This window comes from Rhamphochromis longiceps, linkage group LG8 (genome assembly GCF_057381845.1).
Source record: "Rhamphochromis longiceps isolate RC_006_pf linkage group LG8, R_longiceps_female_GT1.1, whole genome shotgun sequence".
In the NCBI taxonomy this organism is placed as follows: domain Eukaryota; kingdom Metazoa; phylum Chordata; class Actinopteri; order Cichliformes; family Cichlidae; genus Rhamphochromis; species Rhamphochromis longiceps.
Window position 1 is genome coordinate 23,340,353 of NC_140564.1, and position 27,975 is coordinate 23,368,327.

Genomic DNA, 27,975 nt, shown 5'->3' on the forward strand with positions numbered 1-27,975 from the left:
GACGTTTAGGTTGCTCGCGCTCACTCTCTGGCTGGGAGTTTTTTCGCGTTCATGTTTTCATTGTACTTGTAGTCGGGAGGACTATCCTGGGGGGGAAAAGATCGTGCGTGGATTGTTTTAGGCTTCTGTAGAGGGAGATTTGGAGAAAACTGCCTTTGGTGGTAGAGTTTTTACTTAGATAGTGTTCTAAAGTTGTCACCATGCCGGTTTTTCACACGAAGACGATAGAAAGTATCCTGGAGCCGGTGGCTCAGCAGATATCCCATCTGGTGATAATGCACGAAGAAGGTGAAGTTGATGGGAAAGGTATCCCAGATCTGACGGCGCCCGTAGCTGCTGTTCAGGCAGCCGTTAGTAACCTTGTTCGGGTGAGTAACTTTCTTCTCTGTATAAAATCACATTGGTAAAGTTTGGCTGAGCTCGGCGAGTGTCGTAGGCTACCTGTCGCATTGTCCCATTCACCCATTACTTTCCAATGAAGTTGGACACAACACTTCACTCAGCAGAGTGTTAATGCGGTTACCAAATGTGTGTTCAATGGCAGGATTAGGGAATGCCATGAAACTTTTTTGGAGTTATTTAACTCGGGGCAAAAGGGCAGTGACGCCCTTTTCCCCTTGAAGATATGCCCTGCCTCCTCCTCTGTACATGACTGCCATAGCTTGACGTAGGCACTGCTGTAATGTGTGAGTCAGGTACAGGACCACAGTGAATTACTTTTTACTTTAATCACTCGGCTGCACAGAACAGCTGCACCTGTAGTGATCATCTATGAATAGTTCTGCAAATCACATCACTGCACTACATATCATATGCATTTGAATATTCAGCTATCAGTGCACTACTAATGCGTGAAAACAGTTATGAAAGGGGCATAGTAAGTAGTAAGAAGCGTGTGCATGTGTATTTGGTCCATAAGATTGTAGGACCAGGCTAGGAATCTCAGCTGTAGTGTGTAAATGAGAAGTAGGTGCAGTAATTTATCGAAACATGTTCAAAATGTGTGGAAATAAAGTGTGTATAAAGCTAAAAAGCACACTTTATACAATTCTAATGAGCTTTAAAATCAATATGTGCTATGATCACCTTTATTCTTAAATACAGCCTGAACTCTCTTATTCAAGCTTTCCTTATAAGTAGTCTTCATGAATAGTTTTCCAGGGTTCTTCAAGGACATTCAAAACTCTTCTTTGGATGTTGGCTGCCTTTTGTTCTGTTCTCTGTAAAGCTGATCCCACATTGATTTAATAATTTTGAAGTTTGGGCTCTGGGGAGGCCAATCCATGACAGATAGTGTGCCGCTGTGTTTTTCTTTGAGTACTATGGCAGTATGTTTAGGATCATTGTCATGCTGTAAAATAAAGCTGTTGCCAATTAAATGCTTCCAGATGGTACTGGATGGTGGATTGAAATTGAATGGTAATTCTCTGCCTTCATAATTCATTCAGTTTTGACAAGCTCTCCAAGACTGCTGGCTGAAATGCAGACCCAAACCATGAAGGAGCCTCCACCTTGTTTCACATGGCTGCCTTTTGCTTCCTGACCTCCTCTTTAAATATTGAACCAAATATTTCATCACTTCAACAAGACCTGTTACCACTAATTTTTCAGTCCAGGTCTTGTGTAATTTGGCATAACTCAGCGTTTTGTTCCTGTTTCCCTTCCCCGTAATGGTTTCTTGAAAGCCACCCTTCCACTCAGAACATTTCTAATGAGGCTTCAGTGGACAGTAGATGGATCAGCTGAAGACCATGTTTCGGATCAGTTTTTTCATCTAATACTCTCCGGGAATCACATTGGTGGTGGAAAATACTATTTTATGCCTGTCAGATTGCAAAGTTTAAAATAGATTCTTTGCCAAGTTGTTTTGTGTGGAGTGGACACAACCTTGGTTCATCACTTGAGTGGGTTGCCTTTCTTATGCTTCATGCATTCAGTCATTCATCAAATATGAAGAAATGAGGGGTGGCTTGGAAGTTTTGCACTAATGTAAAAACTGCAACCCTTCAGTATTAAGCTTAATGTTATATTTTAAAAACTGATAATATTTGTAGTAACTGATAAATATGACATTGTGTGTATAATATTCACCTGCAAAAATTCATTTTGAGTTGCGTGTGTTTCATACCTTAGTCACGAGTCACGATTTGCTCTGTGTGTCCTCATGTTACACAGAAACCACTTGCTATTGACCCCATGACCTAGAACCACACTTTTTTTTAAAAAATAGAACCTGTCATCATACACATAATCTTGATGCACTATAGTGAATCTGGCTACATTATCAGATCTAGTTTGTGTCTGTTATCTTTTTCTATCCACATGGTAATTAACTTGTCTATGGGCCTATTAACTATGTGTTTCCAACCTATCTTTTTAAAACATTAAATTATACACAGCCCCTTCACCAGATGCAGCTGTTGCCTCAATTATATTTAGACTCAGTGATGTAGTTATAATGGCATGTCTCAAAACCACATTGTATCTATCATGGAAGCTAGTTAGGAAATGACTGTCAATTTTATCCTGAAACACATGCTGAGTTCGTAACAAAGGAAGCGAGGGCCCTGTCAGATACTGTGGCTTATATGGAAAGAAAAGCATACAGGCTAAATTGAGGCAGACATGGTTCCTGTGTGTTGTGCAGTCTGTCAGCCTGGTCGAGCCCAGAACCCCTGGCACTTGTCGGGCAATAAATTTGGACAATTACTCTGGCGTCAGCAAAGGAATGTTTCATTTAGGGGGATTGCCTACCATTGCCTCGCAGTTTATTTATTACAGTTCATGGCCTATAAGAATTTCAATCTGGTTTACTTCATTCTGACGCTTTGTTTTTCCTCAGTGCCCACTCTTAAACAACAGGTCTGCACCTCATTGTGTCCATTATTTATATGTTTACAGGCTTCTGTCCTCTAAGGGCCTTTATAATACCCCCTTTCCACCCATGCTGGAGCCTATTCTGCTTTGCTGTCTTTCAAGAGCAAACCTTCTATTTTGACAGGTCTAAGAACTAAATGGTACATGTTTTTGGACCATTTTGGGTGGACTGCAGTAAATTTAGACTCCCTTTAACCCCATGATTAGGGTGGATTTAGCACAAGAGCTCATTACCAGTCCACTTACAATAAACCATTGAATAAACAAAGCCAAAGCAGAGCTAAATAAGGCTCGGTAATACATTTTAATATTTAGATATTAAGCGGTCAAGTTGTTCTGCCACTCAGTTGTTAAAAAAGTACAGAATGAAGTTTTTAGTGTAGAAACCTTTTATTTCTGCCAAGTAATTAACATGAAAACAGGGCTTGTCGTAGCACATGAAAATGTCCTGTGTATCCTCAGCTATCTTAGGATGAAATCATCCAGGCTTTCTGGACACTGTGAATTGTGATCAGATGTTTCCAACAGTGGCATGAATGGTTGCACGAGTCTGTAATTATTTCCAGTTGCTGTGGCAACATTACAACATGAACAGCGTTATGAGATCACTGAAGTTAAGGATCCGATGCAATTTCTTGTGGTCACAGTCCCATGAGTCATACATTGCAGAGCCTACATAAGTAATCAAATACACCGTGTAGCCCTTATCTTTGATTTTATCTAATGAGAAAACAGAAGTTTATTTTAGTCCATTAGCTGTTGGTGTCTTTTCCCTGCATATTTCATTGTTTTCCTAAAAATGACTTTTGAACTTCTTCATTTTTGCACCTGTTTTGTACTAGTTACTTGAAGTGAGTCTGCTTGAAAACAAAAATGTAAGCGTCTAACTTGAAAGTATATCTTTACTATCTAGGGAAAAGGATGAACCCTTCTAATTGGATTTTATTTAGTCATTGTCGGGATAGGATCGTTTCAAAGAAAAGCCATTTATTTGCTTTATTGTCTGTGCTTCCTAGAAAACCATCTGTTGCACAGACTTCCTCCCCCATTAACTCTGTCCAAGATCTCCAGAGCAGAAGCTTAAGTACTGTAATCAAGTTAAAAAACTGAGATGACCTAGAAATCGAACAGAGAGCAAGTTGCAAGTAATTATACCTTTAAATTGCTTATTAAGACGATTGCACCAGGTTTTCCGACTAAAAAGGAAGGTGAGATTCCAGGATGTCTTGGATGCTTTAGCCTGTCTGAAGAGATCAGGTACAAATGATTAATTTTTAACTTATTCTAGCAGATGCATGGAGATAAAAGTGCAGCCCCGAACCATAATTGTTACTCTAGCAACATCACAAACTACTGTCATATACTCTGTGTTCATTTAATATCTATGACTACAGGGAGTGCAGAATTATTAGGCAAGTTGTATTTTTGAGGAATAATTTTATTATTGAACAACAACCATGTTCTCAATGAACCCAAAAAACGCATTAATATCAAAGCTGAATGTTTTTGGAAGTAGTTTTTAGTTTTAGCTATTTTAGGGGGATATCTGTGTGTGCAGGTGACTATTACTGTGCATAATTATTAGGCAACTTAACAAAAAACAAATATATAACCATTTCAATGATTTATTTTTACCAGTGACACCAATATAACATCTCCACATTCACAAATATACATTTCTGACATTCAAAAACAAAACAAAAACAAATCAGCGACCAATATAGCCACCTTTCTTTGCAAGGACACTCAAAAGCCTGCCATCCATGGATTCTGTCAGTGTTTTGATCTGTTCACCATCAACATTGCGTGCAGCAGCAACCACAGCCTCCCAGACACTGTTCAGAGAGGTGTACTGTTTTCCCTCCTTGTAAATCTCACATTTGATGATGGACCACAGGTTCTCAATGGGGTTCAGATCAGGTGAACAAGGTGGCCATGTCATTAGTTTTTCTTCTTTTATACCCCTTCTTGCCAGCCACGCTGTGGAGTACTTGGACGTGTGTGATGGAGCATTGTCCTGCATGAAAATCATGTTTTTCTTGAAGGATGCAGACTTCTTCCTGTACCACTGCTTGAAGAAGGTGTCTTCCAGAAACTGGCAGTAGGACTGGGAGTTGAGCTTGACTCCATCCTCAACTCGAAAAGGCCCCACAAGCTCATCTTTGATGATACCAGCCCAAACCAGTACTCCACCTCCACCTTGCTGGCGTCTGAGTCGGACTGGAGCTCTCTGCCCATTACCAATCCGGCCACGGGCCCATCCATCTGGCCCATCAAGACTCACTCTCATTTCATCAGTCCATAAAACCTTAGAAAAACCAGTCTTGAGATATTTCTTGGTCCAGTCTTGACGTTTCAGCTTGTGTCTTGTTCAGTGGTGGTCGTCTTTCAGCCTTTCTTACCTTGGCCATGTCTCTGAGTATTGCACACCTTGTGCTTTTGGGCACTCCAGTGATGTTGCAGCTCTGAAATATGGCCAAACTGGTGGCAAGTGGCATCTTGGCAGCTGCACGCTTGACTTTTCTCAGTTCATGGGCAGTTATTTTGCACCTTGGTTTTTCCACACGCTTCTTGCGACCCTGTTGACTATTTTGAATGAAACGCTTGATTGTTCGATGATCACGCTTCAGAAGCTTTGCAATTTTGAGACTGCTGCATCCCTCTGCAAGATATCTCACTATTTTTGACTTTTCTGAGCCTGTCAAGTCCTTCTTTTGACCCATTTTGCCAAAGGAAAGGACGTTGCCTAATAATTATGCACACCTGATATAGGGTATTGATGTCATTAGACCACACCCCTTCTCATTACAGAGTTGCACATCACCTGATATGCTTAATTGGTAGTAGGCTTTCGGGCCTATACAGCTTGGAGTAAGACAACATGCATGAAGAGGATGATGTGGACAAAATACTCATTTGCCTAATAATTCTGCACTCCCTGTAGTTATTCCTCATTGAGACAATGAGCGAGATCTCAATTAAAGATGAATGTTAGGAATGCGAAGAATTCCCAACAGGCAGGAATTTATCCCATTTTGGAGGGGGAGGTGGGATTGGGCTGATCCTTTGAATGAACAACTTTACTCCCTGACCATGTTTTCACATGTCAGGAGCTTCTTTTTTGTCAGTGATATCAAGTTTTAGCCTGATACATATCTTTAGCTGCAGGATGTGGCTATGCTGTGGCTGACTGGTCGATTTCTAGCCGAACCAATATGCTTGTGCAATGAGAACGATTGCCTTTGTTGCACAAATGAGTGTTGTAACGGTAACATCAAGAAAATGAAACAAGTTGTTTGTAAAGCTGAAAATGTTTAAAAGAAAGCATCCTGTCATGAAAATTTGATGCTTGTTTTTTTTATTGATGTCTTTCAATTTTAGCAGTCATTTTAATCTGACAAAGTAAAATCATTTTTGAGGCACATATCACTGTTAAAAAGACTGATATTTTTAATGATTCTAAGAGTTTTGATAATGTCCTAATGGGATAAATGGAGAGCATACTTGTCTGTGTCAGTAGCCAGCCTTTAAGGTTGGCTGTGCAGGCCTGTTGTAGCTCATTATTTTTATAGCTCCTTTTTATAGGTGTAAGGTTAAAAAAAAAAAAATCCAGTTTCTTCCTGTTTGCAGAGATCACGTGACTTGTGGAGATGCTTCTCTGTGTAGATCACTGAGTTTTTGTTGGGATAAAGAAGCTACTGTCTTCTGCAACACTCTGGAGGTTACAAAATATCACTCTGATTTATGAAATGCAGTTACTGGAAGCTGGGCTCGGCAGCAGTCACTGATTAGTGGGTTGTGTGAGAAATCTGGCCTCATGCTTTTTGCTCAATCTGCACAACACATCTGCAAGACTCTTGGAGGCCTTTAATATCTTCTCGAATGTCCTTAAACTTTGAAAGAAATACAGAGGATGCAACACGAGGGCGCTTTTAGGGGAATTTTTAAATACTTAATTGTGACGTGATCAGTATTTGAGTATTTTTGTTTATAGCAATTTCAATCACCCACTTCTCTAACCCTTTAGAGATGGGAAACAAATGAGCTCATTAAGTAAACTGCTTCACAGGCCAACAAAAGAAACCCTTTCCTATTACCTGGTACTCAAACTTCCTGCATTTTGTCAAGGGAAACAATTTCATGCAGCTCTCCATTTGATTCTATTATCTTGGCAGCAATGTGAGAACTATGGACTGTGAAATGTTTGTATAGTCAAACAAGAACACCTTACTAGTCCTCATGCTCATGCACTATCAATTCATAATGCAAAGTTTGTGTATTTTTAGCTTTTTCTGATGAAAATTAGCTGGGATAGGAGAATACGGCAGAGCGTTGAGTTGAAAAGGAAATGCAGGAAGCCAAGTCAGGAATACCCAGCAGCTGTCAGCCCCACTCTGAACAAATGAAAGGAAAGCAAAGGGAAACCCTTGTCCCTCAGCAGCAGGGTGTTTATGACTCCAGAGCACACCATGACAAATCACAAAATGCACCTGGGGTGATCTTTTTTGTGGGGGGGGTTTTTCCCCAAGAAACAAAAATTCAAGATTTTGTTGGAATTGTTTCCTGTGCAGTTTGTGTTCCCCAAAAACACTGCAATCAGTATTACCAAATGTATTTTAAAACACGGATGTGGCTTTCTAAAATTGCTCAATTGAAACTTATGAAAGAATATTGAGAGAGTAGTAGAAATATAAAATGCATTTCCAAGTCAGGTGTAGACAAGGACTTGTACTTGCCTCTTTTTTACCCTATTTGAGCTCTTAGCTTTTAACTTAACTTTCGTACATTCACTGCGATCACATCTGTCCATGTTGTAATCGAATATCAGAAGGAACTTGGAGATACCGTATTTTGCCCAAGGAAACCTCAACATTTAGCCACTCCACCTTTGAGCTGCTGTTTTCCACGTTGTCAGACAAACCATGTTCTTCGGCACACTTCCGGCACTTTCTTTTTATGATTAGTTCTGTTGTGGACACCATTCATGCTAGTTATGATAGAGTAATGAACAAACATGAAGTTCTAGTAACCCCTTTAAGCCATCAGCTGCTACTCGAGGCTATTTTGCTATGTTCAGCTTTCTGTGATGTACCTTGTGTAGTTATATTTTGTAGGAGAACAGAGGCAGTAATAATTTGTGTCCTTTAACAGATTCATGGATATTTAAAGTCTTTGACTCTTTCAAACTCAACAGTTTGCGTTTTTACACCAGTGTAGTCTGTATTTTAACTGAAAATTAATATTCTTTTCATGTAAACGTGAACAAAAACATCAGCTCCCTTTTTAGACTGTCTTTTTAGAATAGTTTCCCCCTCATTTTCTGCTAAACAAGCTGAGCTGTAGTCTAGTTTAATGGAATATAAAGTAAAGTTACAGTCCTACATTTCATGGAAATAGTTATATCAATCAGATGGTGACAAATAGGTTTTATATGGAACCACGTCATTGGTTGGCCAAATGTGAAGTTGAGGCTTCCTCTCTAGCACTTAAAAGTTATCTGTTAAATGTGTTGTTTTAGCTGTCCGTGTTCTGTGGAAGTGAACACATGCAACATGCTTTTTATTGACTCACTCTTCTTTTTAAGATAAGGACAATGAGTATAAATGCTGTTCCCCAGTAAGGCTGTGAGCTGCAAAGTTCCTGCATTGTGAAATAGTAGTTGTGATGTATTTCTCTAGCCACAGAGCCTGTTTTGCCTCTCCTAGCAGAACAATTGATTTGTGACTTTCAAGCAGATGATAGGATTTGGACACACCGTGCATAAGTGTTTACTGATCCAAATAAGAACAAACAAACAAACATGTTGGACACCGCTTGGAAGATGTGTGATAATGCCATAAGCACAATGTTTCTGCTGCCCTTCTGAATCATTATTAGTCAAAAGCCATTTGATATGTTAAAAAGCAGGACTCCCTGGTTTGAGACTATTGATCAAAGGTAGCTAATGGAGTGCTTTGGCATCAGATTGCAGTTCAGAGACACTTACTGTGGAAATCGGCGTCTTTCTCTCTGAGAAATACAAGTGTAGTAGTTTATTTTCTTATATGGTGTTAAGGGTTAGCGGTAGCACTGCTTGTAGGAATTTTGCAGTCATAGATCTTTGAGGTCCCCATGACTAACGCAGTATTGTGTTAAAACTGCCCGACGTGAGAAAGGCAGGCTGTGTCTTGGCAGTCTGGAGGCTTTCAGAGTCGCCTTTCTTCTCGAGAAAGAGTGATGGGCTCCTGTCAACAATGCAGAGTCTGTGCTAAAGGAGCAGCCACTTTATCAAGCTACTTCACAACACAGGAGTGCCAGTGTTTCCACTCTAGGCTCAAATGGGACACACAGCTAAAAGTGTTGTAATGGCAGCTTGGAAGAAGATGACACTAAATCTGTGGAAGGCTTTAAAAAGATGCTGGGAGGGAACAGCTGTGCTTCTTTAAATTGTTTTGCAAGATTCTATTCAAGAAATAGAGGATTTTTATTGTGGTTTGGGTTGGCTGTCATAGCTTTAATTACTAATGACTGGTGACCGGACATCCTCATGTCATTGTTTCCCCAAGTCTTGATATCAATAATTTAATGGGGGGAAAATACCATAAAATTGACAGAAAAGTAATCTGGAAAAAAGAAATACAAAGTATAGGCTTCAGGGGTCTCAGTTCAGTATTATTCTTTATATTAAGTTTGATTTGTTATAAATTAAATATCCTTGCATTTCAACTTTTGTTGCTGTCGGACAAGACTTGTAATTACAGGCCATTCTTGGCTTTGGTAACTAGTGAAGGACATTATCTTCTATTGTTTTACAGAAGAAACTATTAATCTCTTAGGCCAACAAAAGACCCCAGGAGACAAATCAAGAGATAAATAATCACAAGCTGTAACCCTAATGTCAAACTAGGGCTTTGCTGCCGTCACAGGAATGTGGTCCAAAATCACGACAGAGGCTCAAAATAGTAAAAGAGGCCAGGCATCACAAACTGCTCGACAACAAGCGTTGTAAACTTTGGTTACAGTTCTATTTTTACATCAAATTGTTTGGATCGCTGGTGCAAAACAATTTTTGAACTTCACACAACAGGAAGAGGCACGACAAGGGAGGAAGGAAAGGAAGACAGTGACAGTATCAAGAAATTTAAATTTGCTCAGTTTCAGAGACTCCTGTGCGACGCTTCGGGGTCAATATGACTCAGCTCTTGTTAAATGAATGCTCAGTTTCAGATCATGTCTAAACTTGACTTGAGCTTCAATAAATAGCAGTGTTGTTTTAACAGTTCTGTGAAGAGCTTACACAATCACCCTTACCTTGGAAAGTCGTTCATGAGCTGCTTGAGCCCCCTTGACATAATAGATTTATTTACCTAACCCACCTAACAAGTACTCGAAGCACACTGATATAAAGGAGTGAAAGTAATCTATAAATAGTAGACCATATATGCAAATAATCTCATATAGCTGTTGATAAAAGACCTTCAGCATTCATATGCTTTGTTCCTGTTAGGGCTGATGAGCAAATAATTTAATCAAGTAGCTGCTGAAACCACAAGGAAGCTACATTTTTTTTCATCATTCTAGTTTACTGCAACTGTGCAAAATACTTTTTGCAGGTGGATCAGTAGAAGTATGACAAAGCTTTAAAGCAAGATAAGACTGGAAAAAGGAAATGCACTCGGATGCACTGAGTAAGTAGTTTAAATACTAAAAATATCCCAACATCAGTTGTTGCTGGCTTTTTTTCCCAGAGCCTCTTTGGAGGAATGTCAGGGTGGCGTATGCTCCCTGCCACTCCAGCCTCCCCGGCTGAGCTTTAGTTTTGGTTTGGCACAACCTTTGCTCCTAATTTATAACCCCACAGTTACTCAGAGTCCCTCAGGTCCAGTGAGCACAGCGCGAGGAGATGCATGTGTGCTCTGCTCCATTACTGCCTCCACGTCAACCATCTGGAATGGCTCTTCTAGTGGCTGTATACAGACACACTGACAAGCTCACTGGGATTGCTTACTGTAGCATCAGGAATGCATCATGAATAAGAAAAGCAAAAGCAGAAGTCACTGTTTTAAAGGAACTTCCAAGAGATTAAAAAACACTTTGAAAGTTGTGCCAGGATTTGGATTCATTATTTCCCATGCCCTAATTAGACATCTCTAAATTGTTTTGTCTTGTCCAAAATTCAGATATATTTCCGCAAACGTAACTGAAGAACTTCCTGGTGTGTTGCCTAGCGGGTACAAAAGTGTTCAGGACATTGAAACACGTTGGAAATGCTTTGTAAGAGTAAATTGTGTGACAGTCAGGAAATCACACCGTCACACATAATCTAGCACTCTGCAACACTTTTACTATTCAGCTGATTTGTAGTGCAATATTAATGTGAAAGGAAAGGTTTGTGCAGCAACGCATCTCATTTAAACTGGTCAGTATGCTCCGTAAGGATGAATGCCTATGATCTCTCACCCATGGCGGCTCAACGTGGGTGAGTTGTGCCTCCCCGCAGAGCTGAGGTCATGGTTGGGGGAGGTGAGTCATTTTGGCATTGGATGGCCAGCTGCAAGGAGGCGTTCAGCTGCTTTGCACATTATAACTGTACCAAGGCCTGGCATCCCCCAGCAGCTGCCTTGTTGAAATAGTGCTTCGCTACACAACTAACAGGACATCATTCTGAAAAACTTCCTGATTAACAGCAAGACTCTCTAAGGAGGAAAGTTGTGGTTACAAAGTTTTTACTCATGCATATAACATTCAGTTGATCTATGTACTGTGGTCACATTGCATAAAAGCTTTGGAATAGACTGTGTCCACCCTGTTTAAATTTTGTACAGGGGCTTTAAGCTTTGACTCACAGAAATCCTCATGACTGATGAACTAGTCAGAGTTGAAGCTTGGGTGTTGGGTGTGTCTCGTGTCTGCTGTTTTATTACTGGTGCTATCTTTAACAGTTTGTAAATATAATGGCTAACTGGCTTTTAAATATTACAGAGAAAGAATACATAACACCTTCTGGTTAAATGGGAAATTGTTATTGGGATTTTTGGTTGTGAGCTTTGGGACCATCATATCATAAAATATCTGCCTAAATACTCTGTGTCAGACAGGTTTTCCAAACCTGGAAACATTTCGCTTCATGAGGGAGCAGCATGGATAGTGAACACGCCCACTCACTTGTGTTAAATGTACTGGACTGCGCTATTCACACTTTGGCGCAATCTGACAGGAGCTGTCAGGTTAAAGATTGGCCGATGACCTGTAGGCCCCAGAAAAGTTTGCGGCTGCAGTGAATGTGTCACAGTTGCTTTTAATGCCATCTGGTGATATCACTGGCCAGTATTTATCTGTTGAGTCAGACTACTTTTGCACAGGCTAAAAGCTGTGGGAATATTGTGAAGAGGTGAAAGACTTTCTATAAATAATAAGACCTGTGAACAGCAGGCACATAAATAACAAAAGCAAGATAAGAGTATATGTATCATCTTTTAGGCAAGTAAACCAATTTGCCTTTTTTTTTTTTTTGTAACTAAGTGGTTTGTAGTATCCTTGCTATTATTTATGGTTATTATCTAGATTATTATTCTTGAATTGTGCTAATTTGTGAGAATAGTAGGTGTGATGGAATCAGAGAACCCCATGGACACAATCCAGTAGAATAACCACACTTTGACTTCACTTTTCCTAAATCTGTCTCTCATGAAAACTGAGACATGTGCCACCACACTGAGGCACAAGGCAGATGAATATATTCCTGTATTATTTATTTGCCACAGAGTACCTGGCAAGTAAAACATTTGCTGAGGAGAAAGTCTGCATGCATTATTTAATAGGTAACTTAGGCTTGCACACCTCTTTTCCCAACATGCACTTGTACACATGTGCTCTCTGTCCCTGGCCACACTTATAGTTTCTATGCCAGCGAAGTAAAGACCAATTATGGGGCATAGAGTCACAGCAGGTGCACTGATGATAAGGTGTAAAATATGGAGTGAAATTAAGTTGATTGTAGGATAAACAATCAAATAACACTTTGTTGATTTTATTGTGCTGACCTTTAATATCACTAAAACCCAGATGGATCTATTTTATTGTCAGCAGTTGATTGATTAGTGAAAAATTGCTGGGATTTTTTTTTTTTTCAGTTTCTAAAGTTGGACATGCCAGAAATGTCCAGTATGTTCCCAAACACTTCCCATCACGGTCAGCTTGGTGTGCTATTGCACACACTGTGTTTACTTTAAATGTCATGTTTCTTTACATTATGCGTGTCTAATGTTTACTCATTTGTGTTTTCCAGGTGGGAAAGGAGACTGTACAAACCACAGAAGACCAGCTCATGAAAAGGGACATGCCACCAGCTTTTATCAAGTAAGTAAATGCCTCAAATTCATCTCAAACATCTCAAATTCTTGGATTAAATGTCTCTTTCAGTATGTGGAACCCATCAGCTTCCCTTTGGATCTCTTTCTCTCTTTATCTGTTGCAGTAATGGCCGGTTGTGCCCAGGCAAAGGTCAGACATGGCATGTTAAGTGCCTCAGTCTTGCCATGGTGTAACAAAAATACTTTTTAGATCTGGGAGGAGTTCCTTTACCCTTTAAGAAGTGGGGCCTCATGAGAGTCGCTGGCTGCTGCTTTTTGTTTACAGAAAAAATGTAGATATTGACATAGAAAAGAGATGTCCCCATTTAATCAGTGTATTTGTTCCCCTGGCTTGCTTGACATTGCTTAAGTCATTAGTTTGTGCTTATCTGCTGCCTGTCTCGATCACAGTTTTTGACTGATCCTTATTATATGAGAAACTGCAGTCAGCGAGGGGGGAAAGGGCGTCCTATGGGCCACCCCAAGGTCAGGGAAAAGCATTGGCAAGCACAGGTCGTCAGGCTCAACACATTTGGCGCCTCAAAGTCACATCGTCACCTTGTCGTCATCCATCAGCACATGCGCTGGAATGTGTCTCCTTCACTAAATATAGTGTCTGCTGGGATCCAGTTAATGCATGTCTCTTTTCTTTCTGGTGCACGCTGAAGGACAGTGCTGGCTGGCTCTGCAAAGACACACACATTCATGTCAACCTTGATGCCATGCACATATATTAGCCTTTATCTTACACAAGACTTGATTAACCGACTGTCTCTTGCTTGGCCCCTTTAGTCTATAGCAGTAATGTTTCCTTGTTACCGGTGAACCCTTTAGCCTGTAGGCAAATGTAGGAAGTCAGTATACCGTGGGAACTGAAACGTGTTGTTCCTTGGCTTACTGCCTGTTTCGATGTGCAAAATGGCTGAGATATTTTGCAGTTGGCATGTACGACAATGAATCAAATGGCTGAGCCTGCATTTTTTTTTTTTTCTTTTTTTACTGCTTTACAAGTCACAGAGTACACCACACCCAGGAGGCAGCTATTGATCATTACATTTCTGTAAAGCAGGGGTTAAATTGGACCAAGGCCAGACTCGAGAGGTGGGGTTCAGAGGGGAACCCCACCTCTTGGATCTCGTATCACGTCCTGTGAAAGCAAGATAACTTCTGTATCAAAAGATTGTTTACAGAATGAATATTTCAGTCAGGCCATTTTTGTTTATGTAGCCACTATCACAGATTTGCCTCATAATCAGTACGACACATGACATTGCTTTAGCTTTTAACCAGGCTCAGACTTGATTACTTAGACTCTGCTCATGAGACCAAATTTTACCCATTTCTTTTATGTTTTTTCATTAAAGACCACCACTCAAGGTCAATTAATTAGGCAGTTTTTTTTACAGTCTTTCTTCGAGGAATAAAAGGACATTCAGCAAACAGTAACTCCTTAATTTTGTGCTTTAACATTTTCCAAACGAAACTTTTAAATGATTTAAAATAGATTTTAAAATCGCATAAATGTATTTCTGAGATCATTGAAGTTTTCAAAATAGAGAAAACCCCCAGATCATTTTAAAAAGATACAGTGAAAGGACCTTTATACTTTTTATTCTGAAGAAATTAGTTTGTGTATTTATAACTTCCTTACTAAATAACAAAGTTTGGTTAGGGTATATAATAAGAAATGACTGCGTATGCTCAGCTAGAGTATGACGTGACCATTTTTGGTTAACAGACTGCCAACTTCACACACTTCTATTTTCTGCGAGCAAATAGAGGAAGCTGACGATACTGTTATTAGCTGTTTGTGTGGGCTCCTTACCAGAGAAATTCTGCCATCACATTTTTCAGTTAAGAATTCGTTTGAGTGGAAATATTTACAGTACTCTGCAGACGTCTTGACCCACCCATTATTTCTTTGTATTTTGCTAGGAAAAATTTAAAACGGTTGACAATTATTTACTCAAATGCACAAACACAAATGGAAAAACCCCATGTAAGGGCAGTATGTTTATGATCATTGTCATGCTGCAAAATGAAGCTGTTGCCAAACAGATGCTTTCCAAATGGTATCACACGATGGATGAAAATCTGATGGTACTTTTCCCTGTTCTTAATTCCTATAATTTTGACAAAATCCCCAACACCACTGGCTGAATTCTAGCTCCAAACCATGATACCGCCTCCAACGTGTCACCATTCATCATTCCGTTTTTCAGTTTAGTTCTTCTATAATTTGGTATACCTTTCCCTGCCTTAAAAATGGCTTCTTGAGAGCCAACCTTCCATTGAGTTCATTTCTGATGAACATTCAGTAATTAGTAGATGGATTAACTGAACAGTCAGATGCATTTGTCAGTTCCTGTGTCAGGTCTTTTCCTATTTCTTAAGAACACTTCCTATTTCTTGATGGCTTGAGACTTGTGCACAGGACTGTATTTGTTTGGTGTTTTGGTTACATTTGATTGCAACTAGCAACAATTAGAGTAAAATCTTATGAGGATCACTTCATTTGAGTCCATATGTAAATGAATATCTGAAGAATTGTGGTTTGCCACACTTGTAGCGAGAACTGCGATGTTCTTGATATGCACTTTATGGAAGATGGTGTGAAAAGGATTCACGCTTCATTAACTTTACTGCACAAGGTGTGATTTTTTTTTTTCTTTAAAAAAAAAGCATATACTAAAGAGGAAATGAAACAAAGTTATGTTTACATTGCAGTTACTATATGTTATGGCTACATGCTAAGGCTTCCATCTGTCTTTGCTTTATGTTGTTTCTACTTGTAATGTCACTTGGCTTTGTACCATGAGCATGACTCGTGTTAAGCATTTTTCTACAGGCTCTTGAAATGGATTGTCTTCTTTCCACAGAGTGGAGAATGCGTGTGCTAAACTGGTACAGGCTGCATCCATGCTGAAAGCTGATCCATACTCTGTTCCTGCTCGGGATTACCTGATCGATGGCTCTCGGGGCATCCTGTCTGGGACCTCTGACCTGCTCCTCACCTTTGATGAGGCTGAGGTATTCATTCATTAATTTATTTCATTTTACATGGAAAACCTGTTAACCAAAATAAATCTGCTGGAGGTCAGAACATCAGTTTTGTTACGGCAACAAAATACTGATAAGGTGACGCTGCTAGATATCAGTTTTACAGCACCAGATTCATTTCATACTTTTGATGGTGGTTTAGTGACCTTCTACTCCCGTTCTTGTGCTCAGCGGTTGATTTGGAAGGGCTTCACCGACTTATTAATTGACTGTTTAGACGTTCAGAGGATTGCTGTCACAGGCTTCTCTGCTGTAAGGATAGTATCTATTCCGGCCTTCCTCTTGGGTACTGTAGGCAGAGACGTAGATAAATATACTGTACGTGTACAGAAACACTTCTTATATCTCAAATCAGACGGGAATATCATCTGTCATGCCCATCTATCTTTTCCTCTCAGGGACAGAGAGTGAAATGAAAAAAGTTGCAGGTCAGCACTCTGGATGCAGACATCAGGCATCCCAGTCCTGTCTGCAGCAGTCAGCAGGAGTCATCATTCAGCACTGCAATCATGTTTTCCGGTAGAGCTCAGGGATCACCCTGCATAGTGTAGTGGTGACTCCAGCAGTTCACATAAAGCTGGAGTGAAGCAGCACAAAGAAGTTGGAATGTCAGTTGGCCGTGTTATCAGAGTGTAATTGGAGGGAATGTGAAAGGGGTGTGTGAATGTGTGTTTGCATGATCACTTGTTTTATTTGTCTTTGAATTAGATTAAGTAGTTGTTTTCTTTTTTTTCTTACTGTTCTCATAGGTTCGCAGAATAATCCGTGTGTGCAGAGGCATCCTGGAGTATTTGGCTGTGGCAGAGGTGGTGGAGTCTATGGAGGACCTGATCACATATACAAAGAACCTGGGACCAGGTCGGTTTTCCAGTACAAGCTTACTTAGCCGAAGTCTTAACTAGACAGCGTGTAAAAATAACATTTTGCTGTGTTAGTTGACAGATTCAGAAGTTGTTTTTGCTGTGTAATCATTCTAGTGTAAGTGTCAGTTGTGATACCAGTGCAAAATAGTTATTTTTCCAACTCTGTTTTGTTGCCTTTTTCCAGGTATGACGAAGATGGCAAAGATGATAGATGAGCGGCAGCAGGAGCTCACGCATCAGGAGCATCGCGTGATGCTCGTCAACTCTATGAACACTGTCAAAGAGCTGCTGCCCATCCTCATTTCAGGTACTCTTGTTCTTTATAACTGTTACACAAGTCAGTGTTTCTTTAAAAGGGAAGCCATTTTTATTTGGATTATCCGATTTCTTATCGCAAGTTCCGTTTTGTATTTAAGGCATCAAAATTTATGTGACAACCAAGACCTCTGAAAGCCACGGAGTGGAGGAGGCCTTGAAGAATCGTAACTTCACTTTTGAGAAGATGAGTGCCGAGATAAACGAGATCATCCGAGTGCTGCAGCTGACTTCCTGGGACGAGGATGCTTGGGCAAACAAGGTTCGTACAGTATAATTATATGAGTATGAAACTCCACAGAGTCGCTTTTACACAGTAAATATACACGAGTAGCTACAGTCTGTGTGGCTGTTTGAGCTGCTGTGTTTAAACCTGGTTTTTTGTGTGCTTTGGGAAAACAAAGACAGCACCCATATTGCTTCCATGTACTCATAGAAGATCAGCAATGAACTGGAAAGTTCATAAAGTGATGGTAACTCTCAGCTGTATTTTTCCCCCCTTTTAGTAACAAGTGCTTTGTTTCATCACGATGAGACTGTATCAGTTTTGACAGGTGTGAATGAGATTTTTTCATTACAATTAGAAACAAAGTACACATGCCTTAACTTCTCCTCTCTCTTTCTTGTATAGTCGGTTAATGTGTTAGGTTCTTTTATGTTTTTCAGCTCTGCATGTGCAGCTCCTTTTCTATCCCAGGGTCTCTCTAAAATCTCCTTCCTGTGTCACTTCTGTCTATTTTCTGTTGTGGTTCTCAGTCAGTATGTCTAGCTGAACATTTGAATTTATGTCCCTCTTCCTTTCTTTTTACCATTTCTTTCTCCCTTCACCCCCTGTAGAAGGTAAGGCTTGCCTGTGTCGCCCTTTGGTTGTACAGCAGCATGCTTATGAGAGATGAGTGGGCTTTTTGTGCTTTGTAGTGCCTTTGTGTGCTTTTCAGTAGCGAGACTGTTAGGAGGTTAAATTGACTATTAATTAATAAATTCAATTACTATTATCTACTATAGACTGGAGTTTTGTTGATGAAGAGTAAAGCAGGTTGAAGTGCAGAAATGTCTGCCTTTTTTGGGATTTTGTTTGCCTTGCAGTAAGACTTTGTATCAACATCTGTGTGTCCCCCCTCCTCTGTCCTTTAAACCTCACTATAGCCTTGTCTTCAGCTGCTTGGGTTATTGATTGACCTGACTCATGCAGTATTGATTTTGGCATCATTAGGGAGGACTCTGAGTGTTCATCTCTTCTTGCCATGAACATCAGGTTTCTCCTGATGGAGGAGAGCACATAGAAACTCTGATATGGATTTTGTTTTATGAATGGCTAATTGTTTGTTTAATCCAACATGCATAACCACATTTTCTCAATGTTTTTTTTATTTTCATGAACACTAAATATCCGTTGTCATTTAACATCATCAACATAATCAATGGTGTTAATCATACCCCATCTAATTTCTAAATATAAGCTTAAATGAATGCATGTTTGCAAAGCATATCATAACATAACACACATAGTCAGTTAATGCCAAAGCAGCTGCATGCTGAGCATATTTGAACAATAAAGTAATACACCCACACATCTCCGGTATCATCACTTCACACCTTTTTGCTTGTGTAGACTGTACCTGTTTTTTCTCTTTCCATTTCTAGTCACATTGAATCACATGCATGGTTTTCATCTAGTTGGTTTTGACTAGCTTAAACATACATTACATTTTATTTTATTTATTTTTTTAATCATGGAGGTTGGTTCTGCCTATGTGGTTTGATTTGCTTTGAAACTCTTTACTGAACTCTGTAGTCAGTCTTCATACAGCAGGATATTTTACCCTGAAAAACAAGTTAACTCAAACACTCATCTGATCTGGTCTCACGCTTGGCTCAAGCTCCTGCAGGACTCTGCTTTGATTTGCAGAGTTCTGCAAAGAGAAGGCTCATTGTTGAGTCAGTTGCTGTTGGATAGATTGTTGTATTTCCATCCACTCGGACGGAGATACAATGGAAAATCTCTCGGCTTTATAAAAACGCACACCCTTTGTCGACAAAGGGAAAGAATAATGGAAACGGCATGTTTTTACGTGGCTGAGCGTGACACATTTTAACGATGCTGCATGTGGATTATGCCAAATGTTTATTTAACTCAAATAACTAACAGTTGATCATGACGGTGACAGGGCCTGGAAATTTTCCCTGAAGTCACTGACTCAGTGAGAAGTCCGAGCTTCCAGATCACTTGATTTTTAAACTGAAGTTGCATTTAGTTGCCTTGAGATAGCTGCTTTTGTAGAAACTGAATTCAATTTGATTCACATAAACATTAGTATTTATAGAAAAATAGATTAACTGTTAAAATAAAGTGACTCTAGACAGTAATGTTTTATATGGAGATTCTGCAATAAGAGTAAAATGATTCATGAACTCCTCGTGCAGATTGTAATGCCTGAGACAGCCACGACCAAATGAATTATGTTCTCTGGTTGTCCAGCTGTTCGGTCTGTTCGATATGTTGGCACGGCATTGAGAACTGGAGACTCAAGAGAATCTGATAAAGTTTTGGTCATCACTGGATGTCATATGTTGACATTATGTCTTTCACATAATTAGTCAGACCGCCAGTAGTACAAAAGTCCACAAAATGTCTGTAGAATAAAATGAAATGATGTTGTTTCATATCATAAAGGGCAAAGATTAAGCATGTTGTTCTGCAAAAACAGCACAATTGTTTATTGTTATTCATCTCCATAACTCAGGAGCTGAAAGGAGGATTGTCATCATGTTTTACAGTTGGTTGGTTAGTGACTTGGTGACACTGATCTAGTGAAGATGCCTTGAAACTATGATGATTTGTGCTGCTGGTTTGAATATATGTGTGTTTGTGTGTATCATTCATCCATCAAAATGTGATGTTTCTTTGTTGTAGCATCTATATTTATGGCTCTGACAAAATCGGCATCTTTTTTTTAAACTCTCAACAGTTGATATGTCACAGATATGGATGTAAACTCCAACTTGACTGGTTGCTGCAAGCATATAACAGTGAGGCAGTAATTTTAGTCTTTTTAGCATATTGATATATTCCTTTCTTTCAAAACTCAAAGGACACAGAGGCTATGAAGAGGGCTCTTGGGCTAATCGATTCAAAGATGGCTCAGGCTAAGAACTGGCTGAGGGATCCAAATGCTCAACCAGGTAATAATCCTTAGTTTCCTCTACGTTAATCCCTTCATTCTGTAGCTAATCACATCCTTATCCTTATGCGTGGCCTAAGTGAATTCAGAGACGTATTTGGTATTTCTGAGTTCATTTATTTGTGTTTTTCCTTTTTCTAGGAGACGCAGGTGAGCAGGCCATCCGGCAGATTCTTGATGAGGCCGGAAAAGTTGGTGAGCTTTGTGCAGGGAAGGAGCGCAGAGATATAGTTGGCACAGCGAAGACACTGAGTCAAATGACAGACCAGGTGTCTGAGATGAGAGCCAGGTAAAGTGCACATTAACAACACTGCTTTGCATTTTTGTGTTGCAGCTGTTGCAAAATAATTGTCCTCCTCTTTCTTCAAGTAGTCTTGATTTCTGCTATTGTGCATTTCATGTGTTGATTTGGTGTTTTAGCAATGTGCTCCTTTGATACAGTTGTTTCATTTTCAGTCTTCAAAGGATAAAGGTTGTAATGCAGTAAGCATATTAAAGGGATTATAGTGTACAGAAGTGGGAGTGATAAGACCTGATAAGAAATGTTATTGTCACCAGAGACCCTGAGTCACACTAGATTAAAAGCAGCTGTCTGGTATTAATCCATAATCCACTTTTAACCTCTGGTGCTGTTACCTCTACGAAAACAGAGATGAGTCTATAAATCAGACATTACGACATTAAGTGTGGAAGTTTTACTTAACCAAATGGGCCATATGGATTAAGCTCTGCAGTAAAAAACAAACAAGTAGATCAAAAGAAGTGCAAATGTGCACTTAATGGAATCTGGGTGTTTTCTTTGTCCATCTCAGAGGTCATGGAGCATCCCCGGTTGCCATGCAAAAGGCACAGCAGGTTTCCCAAGGTCTCGATGTGCTCACAGGCAAGGTGGAAAATGCTGCACGGAAACTGGAGGCCATGACCAACTCCAAGCAGGCCATCGCCAAAAGGATCGATGCTGCGCAGGTGAGTCGTTAGCTCAGAAAACATGGCTTCAGACAGTTCAGTGCAATTTGATGGTTTTGATTATTTTGTGTGCATGTGTTTTGTCTTGTTGCAGAATTGGCTTGCAGACCCTAACAGTGGAACAGAGGGAGAGGAGAATGTCAAGGCGGTGCTCATGGAGGCCAGAAAGATTGCTGACATGTGCGAAGACCCCAAAGAAAGAGATGACATCATGCGCTCTGTTGGAGAGATCGCTGCCATGACTGCCAAGCTGTCTGATCTCAGAAGACAGTAAGTTAAAGACCGGCTGAAAAATGGGACAGCTTTATGCTGGTTTGTTTTTCCACACGTGAAGCGTGAGATTGATGGCTCTGTGTCTCCCTAATCCAACTGGTGTGCGTTCACACTTTACTACAGTTGTTCAGATGCTTTTTTCACCCCTTAAATCATTTGCTACTGTCATCATCATCAAATCCCTGCTGTTTACTTTTCGTTGCGAGGAAACGGTATTGGTGTTTCTTTTTATGTATGCAGGAAAAAATGAGAAATGTGTACAGTCACGGTTGTCAGCTACCAATTTCATACTATAATTTGACAGTTTGGAGCTGTTCATATGCAGCATTGTACATATGGATGATGGGCTGCACCTGCGATTTTTTTTTAAGTAAAAAGTTCTCATTTGACCATATTTGTAGGTGAACTCCAGATTTAATTGCGATACAGACCTCATTCCAGCCATAACTTTGTGATAAATTAGGTTGCTGTTTTTAATTCTTTCTAGGGGCAAAGGTGACACGCCTGAAGCCAGAGCTTTGGCTAAACAAATTGCAACAGCTCTGCAAAACCTGCAGTCCAAAACTAACAAGGCTGTGGCCAACAGCAGGCCTGCAAAGGCAGCTGTTCACTTGGAAGGAAAAATCGAGCAGGCACAGCGCTGGATTGACAATCCCACCGTGGATGACAGCGGTGTGGGTGAGTCTGGCTTGCATCCTCTCCAGACTTCCTCATGTCTGTCTATCTCTCACACATTTTATATTCACTCCACTGCTCCCATGGCTTAATTACAGAGTATACAAATTATACACATACTCGACATTCCATTGTTGTCTTATTCCCTGGTTTTGGCCCATCTCCACTTAAACCTGGACAACTTACGTGGTTTTGAACAAAGTTGGAGTGTGCCTGTTCCACAAATATCTACAGTAGTTTCCCGAGAAAAAGCAAACGAGAAATAGAAAGAGACACTGATCTGATTTTTTTAGCAGCTGGGCTGTTTTGCAGCTAGTTGCATGAGATGACAAAGTTCAATGCTGCGATGAGCAGCATCCACTTACCTAGTGCTGAAACTGGAAGTGAAATATTTGGTTTACCACTTTTGTTATTCATCAAAAGAAAATGTGAAAAGCACATTTGTTCCAGCTTCTCAGATGTGCTGACTTGCTTTTCTTCTTTCATTGTAAAATGAATCTTCCAATTCTTTGCCAAACCAAACCATCTACTGGAGCATATTTCTTTGTGTATTAGGATGGACTTTTTTTTTTTTTTTTACATTTTCAGGGCATTTTTAGAAAAAGAAAAATGGAAAAAAACATCCAAAATTAACCCAAAATGAATCTTATTATCTAATAAACTATGTCAGGGATATGTTTTTATCTATATAGCCATTTTGTTATCTGTAGATGCACTATTAAATTAAACATAGAGCTTGTGGATTTATAAAAAGGAATTGTTAACAAAGGTTTACAAAGAAATAACTTTTCTAAGCCAAACTAAATTAAATATGTTGTTATTTGTACTTTTTTTTTTTTTTTTTTTAGGCCAGGCAGCCATACGTGGCCTAGTTGCAGAGGGCCACAGGCTGGCCAATGCCCTGCCGGGCCCATACAGGCAGGAGCTGCTAGGCAAGTGTGAGCAGGTAGAGCAGCTCATGGCCCAACTCGCTGACCTGGCTGCCCGCGGTGAAGGGGACTCCCCTCAAGCACGTGCTGTGGCTCAACAGCTCCAAGCAGCCCTGAAGGTAAGACGGCTCACATTCTTCAGTCATTCCCACCCAGGTCTGTAGCTTCTCTGACAGGATTCACTCAGGAATGCAGGCAAACAACCCCCTCTGCTGGTTACCAGGGGTGGAGGAAACTAATGCCCTAAAAGCTTTTTATTTCCCTAAAGCTTACTTAAATGTAAACTTGAATAAAAAACAGTGTAACGTAGTGTTGTAGCCATGATCATATTGTAATATGCACTTCATGCAGCTGCTGAAGCTAAATAAAAACAGATGTGTATCTATAATCTCAGCAAAACTCTGTGTGAGTGCTGGCTGGTTGTAACATTTGTCTGACCTCATCTCAGGATCTGAAAGGAAAGATGCAAGAGGCGATGACTCAGGAGGTGTCTGACATCTTCAGTGACACAACTACCCCCATCAAGTTACTGGCAGTGGCCGCTACCGCCCCACTCGACGCCCCCAACAGAGATGAGGTCAGCGGCACAGTCACTCTACTACTAACTATGATCTCACTGCAGTGATTCTTTTTCATTTGTATTATATTTATTGGCAGGGTGTTCTGTTGCTTCCAGAAATCATTTTGGATAATTGTTTTTATTTGATCATGTGTAGGTCTTTGACGAAAGAGCTGCCAACTTTGAGAATCACGCCAATAAGCTTGGCACCACAGCCGAGAAGGCCGCTGCTGTTGGCACTGCTAACAAGAGCACGGTGGAGGGAATCCAGGCTGCCGTAAAGTCGACAAGAGACTTAACACCACAAGTATGTTATGGTTGAGTGTTTGTGTTTGTGTCTGCCCTCCACTCCGCCGTGAGCCACAGAGCTTAAGTGTTTCTCACCACTTGAAATGAGTTTTTAGCAGTTGTAAGTAGACTTCCAATTAATGGTTTTTTTTTTCCCCTTCCTATTAGGTGGTATCTGCTGCTCGCATTTTGCTGAGAAACCCCGGCAACCAAGCAGCATATGAACATTTTGAAACCATGAAGAACCAGTGGATTGACAATGTAGAAAAAATGACAGGTAAGGTGCCGTAAAGACCCTGAAAACGGCTGGAACATCATTTCATATCCTGGTCCTGGTATAACTCCCTGTGGTTCCCTGTGGATGTCTAGGTTTGGTGGACGAGGCCATCGACACCAAATCTCTGCTCGATGCCTCAGAGGACGCCATAAAGAAGGACCTGGATAAGTGCCGTGTGGCGATGACCAATCACCAGCCTCAGATGCTGGTCGCAGGTGCTACCAGTATCGCCCGCAGAGCTAACCGCATCCTCCTGGTAGCTAAACGAGAGGTAGAAAATTCTGAGGATCCTAAATTCAGGGAGGTGGTGAAGGCTGCATCTGATGAACTGAGCCAGACTATCTCTCCTATGGTGATGAATGCTAAGGCTGTGGCTGGAAATATCCAGGATCCAAGTAGGTTTATGTTTCTCACAGGTTTTGTCTTATGTTCATATGGCACATTTTGATTAATGGTCATGTGTTTGTTTTAATTGCCAGGTCTTCAGAAGGGCTTTTTGGACTCTGGTTATAAGATTCTTGGTGCTGTGGCAAAAGTCAGGGAGGCCTTCCAACCTCAAGAACCAGACTTCCCTCCACCTCCTCCTGAACTGGATCAGCTTAATGTAAGTTTTCATATAAGTACAACTTTAGATTTGGAAAATAAATTAAAGCTCCTCTGATTGTTCACAATGATTTGTATAACCGCCTAACCACGATTGTTTTACTGTTTCCTTCTAGCTTAACGATGAGGCAGCACCTCCCAAACCTCCTCTCCCAGAAGGTGAGGTTCCTCCCCCAAGGCCTCCTCCCCCAGAGGAGAAAGATGAGGAGTTCCCTGAGCAGAAGGCTGGTGACATGGTTAATGAGCCCATGATGGTGGCTGCGAGGCAGCTTCACGATGAAGCCCGCAAATGGTCCAGCAAAGTAGGTCAACACTATAAACCCAGCAGATGTGACGATACCAGAGGTTTGCTGATTCCTTTTACATTTAGGTCAATAAGAGCCTAACCTGAGCCCAAGCACATTCTGGTGTTGTGAAAATAATTTCTAAGGAGTTCTAATGACTCTAATTTCATTCGTTTGTTATGAGCGTTCTAAAGATCTTTCTTTGAAACACTAAAAGCAGGTTTCCCTGCCAGTTCGACATACCACAAGAGGAAGTGATAAGATGCATTGCAGAGATGTTTGTTTTTTTTAAACTTTGATTATGTTCTTTCTGTGCCTTGTAGGGAAATGATATCATTGGCGCTGCCAAACGAATGGCCCTTCTCATGGCGGAGATGTCACGTCTGGTGCGTGGAGGCAGCGGAAACAAGCGTGCACTCATCCAGTGCGCCAAAGACATCGCTAAGGCTTCTGATGAGGTCACACGGCTGGCTAAGGAGGTGGCCAAGCAGTGCACTGACAAACGTATCCGGACCAACCTGCTGCAGGTCAGTTTAAGTTGTCTTCATCATGTGGTTCAACCATTACCTCTTTTTCCCAGTTTGCACAGACAGTTTGACGTATTTTTATAAGTAATGTTTCTAATCTCCTTTAAGGTGTGCGAGCGCATTCCCACTATCAGCACTCAGCTCAAAATCCTGTCGACAGTCAAGGCCACCATGTTGGGTCGTACCAACATCAGCGAAGAGGAGTCAGAGCAGGTGAGCAGAGTTTGACATCAGGGTGCCATTTCACTGAATTAACCTCTGAGAAAAGTATCATTCGAATCTCCATTTGTGTCCATTTTCATTTCTCCTTTCAGGCTACTGAGATGTTGGTCCACAATGCTCAGAACCTGATGCAGTCTGTGAAGGAGACTGTCAGAGAGGCTGAGGCAGCTTCCATCAAGATCCGGACAGATGCAGGTTTCACCCTCCACTGGGTCAGAAAGACCCCCTGGTACCAGTAAGAGAAGAGAAGGGCCATTGTTCATGCCGGTCCAGGAGGACTTTGAATGGACAGATACATACTTTACCAGAGTTATGATATCAGTGTCCCACATCCTAATATTGGAAGAGTTTCTCTTGGTCCCACGTCCTGTCTGTAACAGTTGCTGTTCTGATATAATGTAAACGGTGGGACTTTTCAATGTGAGTTATGGCTTATAATCTTACTGGGAACAGCTTTTTTTTTTCTAAAGTGTGTAAAAATGTGTTTTTATTTTGAGAAATCCCAGGAATATATATATTTTGATCAGAGGTTAATTGTTTCTGGCCTCTTCTAGCAAACCACAGTAAATTAAATTGAAATCTAACATTATCTCTAGACATTTTTCTATCTTTGTACTGATAATTTTATTGTCGTTATCATCCATTCGTTCTTTCTAGAATAAGCACATGAACCTGGGGAGTTGTTACAAGTACATTATACACATTATACACCTGCGCTGAGTGCATGCATCTATTCAGCAGTATTTTGTCTGTTTACACTATTCTGTATTATGACAACTGAAAGAGAAACACTGTTTTGCTTATGCCGTTGTAGCAGTCTGTATTTGCTTTTGCCAAAGACATCCTGCAACGATTTCAAGTCTTTCTTTGGTCAGCAATACTTATTTGACTTTAAGGGATAGTTTTAAGATGTACCTGACTGAAAGGAAAAAAACGAATTTTAAGAGCCGGCAGAGCTTTTAGGCCTGCATTGACTCATTCAACTCTTTTTGTTTAACACGGTGCGTTGAGATTACATGCAATAAACAGGCTTATGCTACACTATGCGGCTTAATAGCCAAAAAGTTATTACTCTAATCTTCCCAGCAAAGCTTTGCCTTCTTTAGAGAAAGTCATCCAGCCTGTTGTTTTCTTTGTTGTTTTTCACTCAACATTATTGTACGTCTCATATCTTTGTTGTGCACAATCATTTTTGTAATATATGAATAGCACACTTCTTAGGTAGCCAAGGGAAAGTCATACAAGCACAGTGTCTGCAGCTGGTGAAATCTTCTTTTTATATTCTCACGTCTGTCTAAAGATGTCCTGATACACTAAAATTAAATGGCCACTTCTTGGGGCTACAGTAGTTGAAACTTTAAAATATTTGAAGACTATTGGTGTGAATGTCTCATTTTAAGTACCTAATGCCAACTGATGTGCCTTGGGAAATAAACTTTATTTGCAATTGATACAATTTTCATTTTAAGATGTTTTGTATCATTTTGTACCAGGTGTCATTGTGTTGATTTCCTTGAAACACTTGCTGTACATGATTCTTCTTTAAAATGTTCCCGGTTTATGACTTACTTTTAGTCACGTTATGCTCTATGCAAAACTTAGCAGATCTTCAAATTATGCAATGTAGCTGGGGTTAAATGGGCCTGAATGTGGATTTGCTTAGGCATCGTTCACAATTTTGTAATAAAGCATTTTATAGCACTTGGAGGTGTTTTGATCTGTATTTTCTGTTGTTCTGACACAC

General features: G+C 40.4%; 1 protein-coding gene across 2 annotated transcripts; it reads left to right on the forward strand.

Annotated features, from left to right (window-relative positions):
- Positions 1-27,936, forward strand: LOC146663706 (vinculin). Of its 2 annotated transcripts, none has more exons than XM_085416562.1 (21): positions 1-368; positions 13,145-13,215; positions 16,088-16,238; positions 17,018-17,126; positions 17,316-17,438; positions 17,548-17,708; positions 20,536-20,629; positions 20,770-20,917; positions 21,441-21,594; positions 21,689-21,864; positions 22,355-22,545; positions 23,391-23,590; positions 23,920-24,048; positions 24,188-24,337; positions 24,487-24,595; positions 24,688-24,990; positions 25,075-25,199; positions 25,315-25,500; positions 25,806-26,009; positions 26,118-26,222; positions 26,324-27,936. In XM_085416562.1, exons 1-21 carry the CDS (start codon positions 201-203, stop codon positions 26,468-26,470), a joined length of 3,204 nt encoding a protein of 1,067 aa, XP_085272688.1. In that variant the 5' UTR covers positions 1-200; the 3' UTR covers positions 26,471-27,936. The 2 variants fall into 2 exon arrangements, with proteins under 2 accessions (XP_085272688.1, XP_085272690.1); XM_085416564.1 differs by having other exon boundaries at positions 4-368; positions 20,539-20,629.
- Positions 27,937-27,975: the final 39 nt, after the last annotated feature.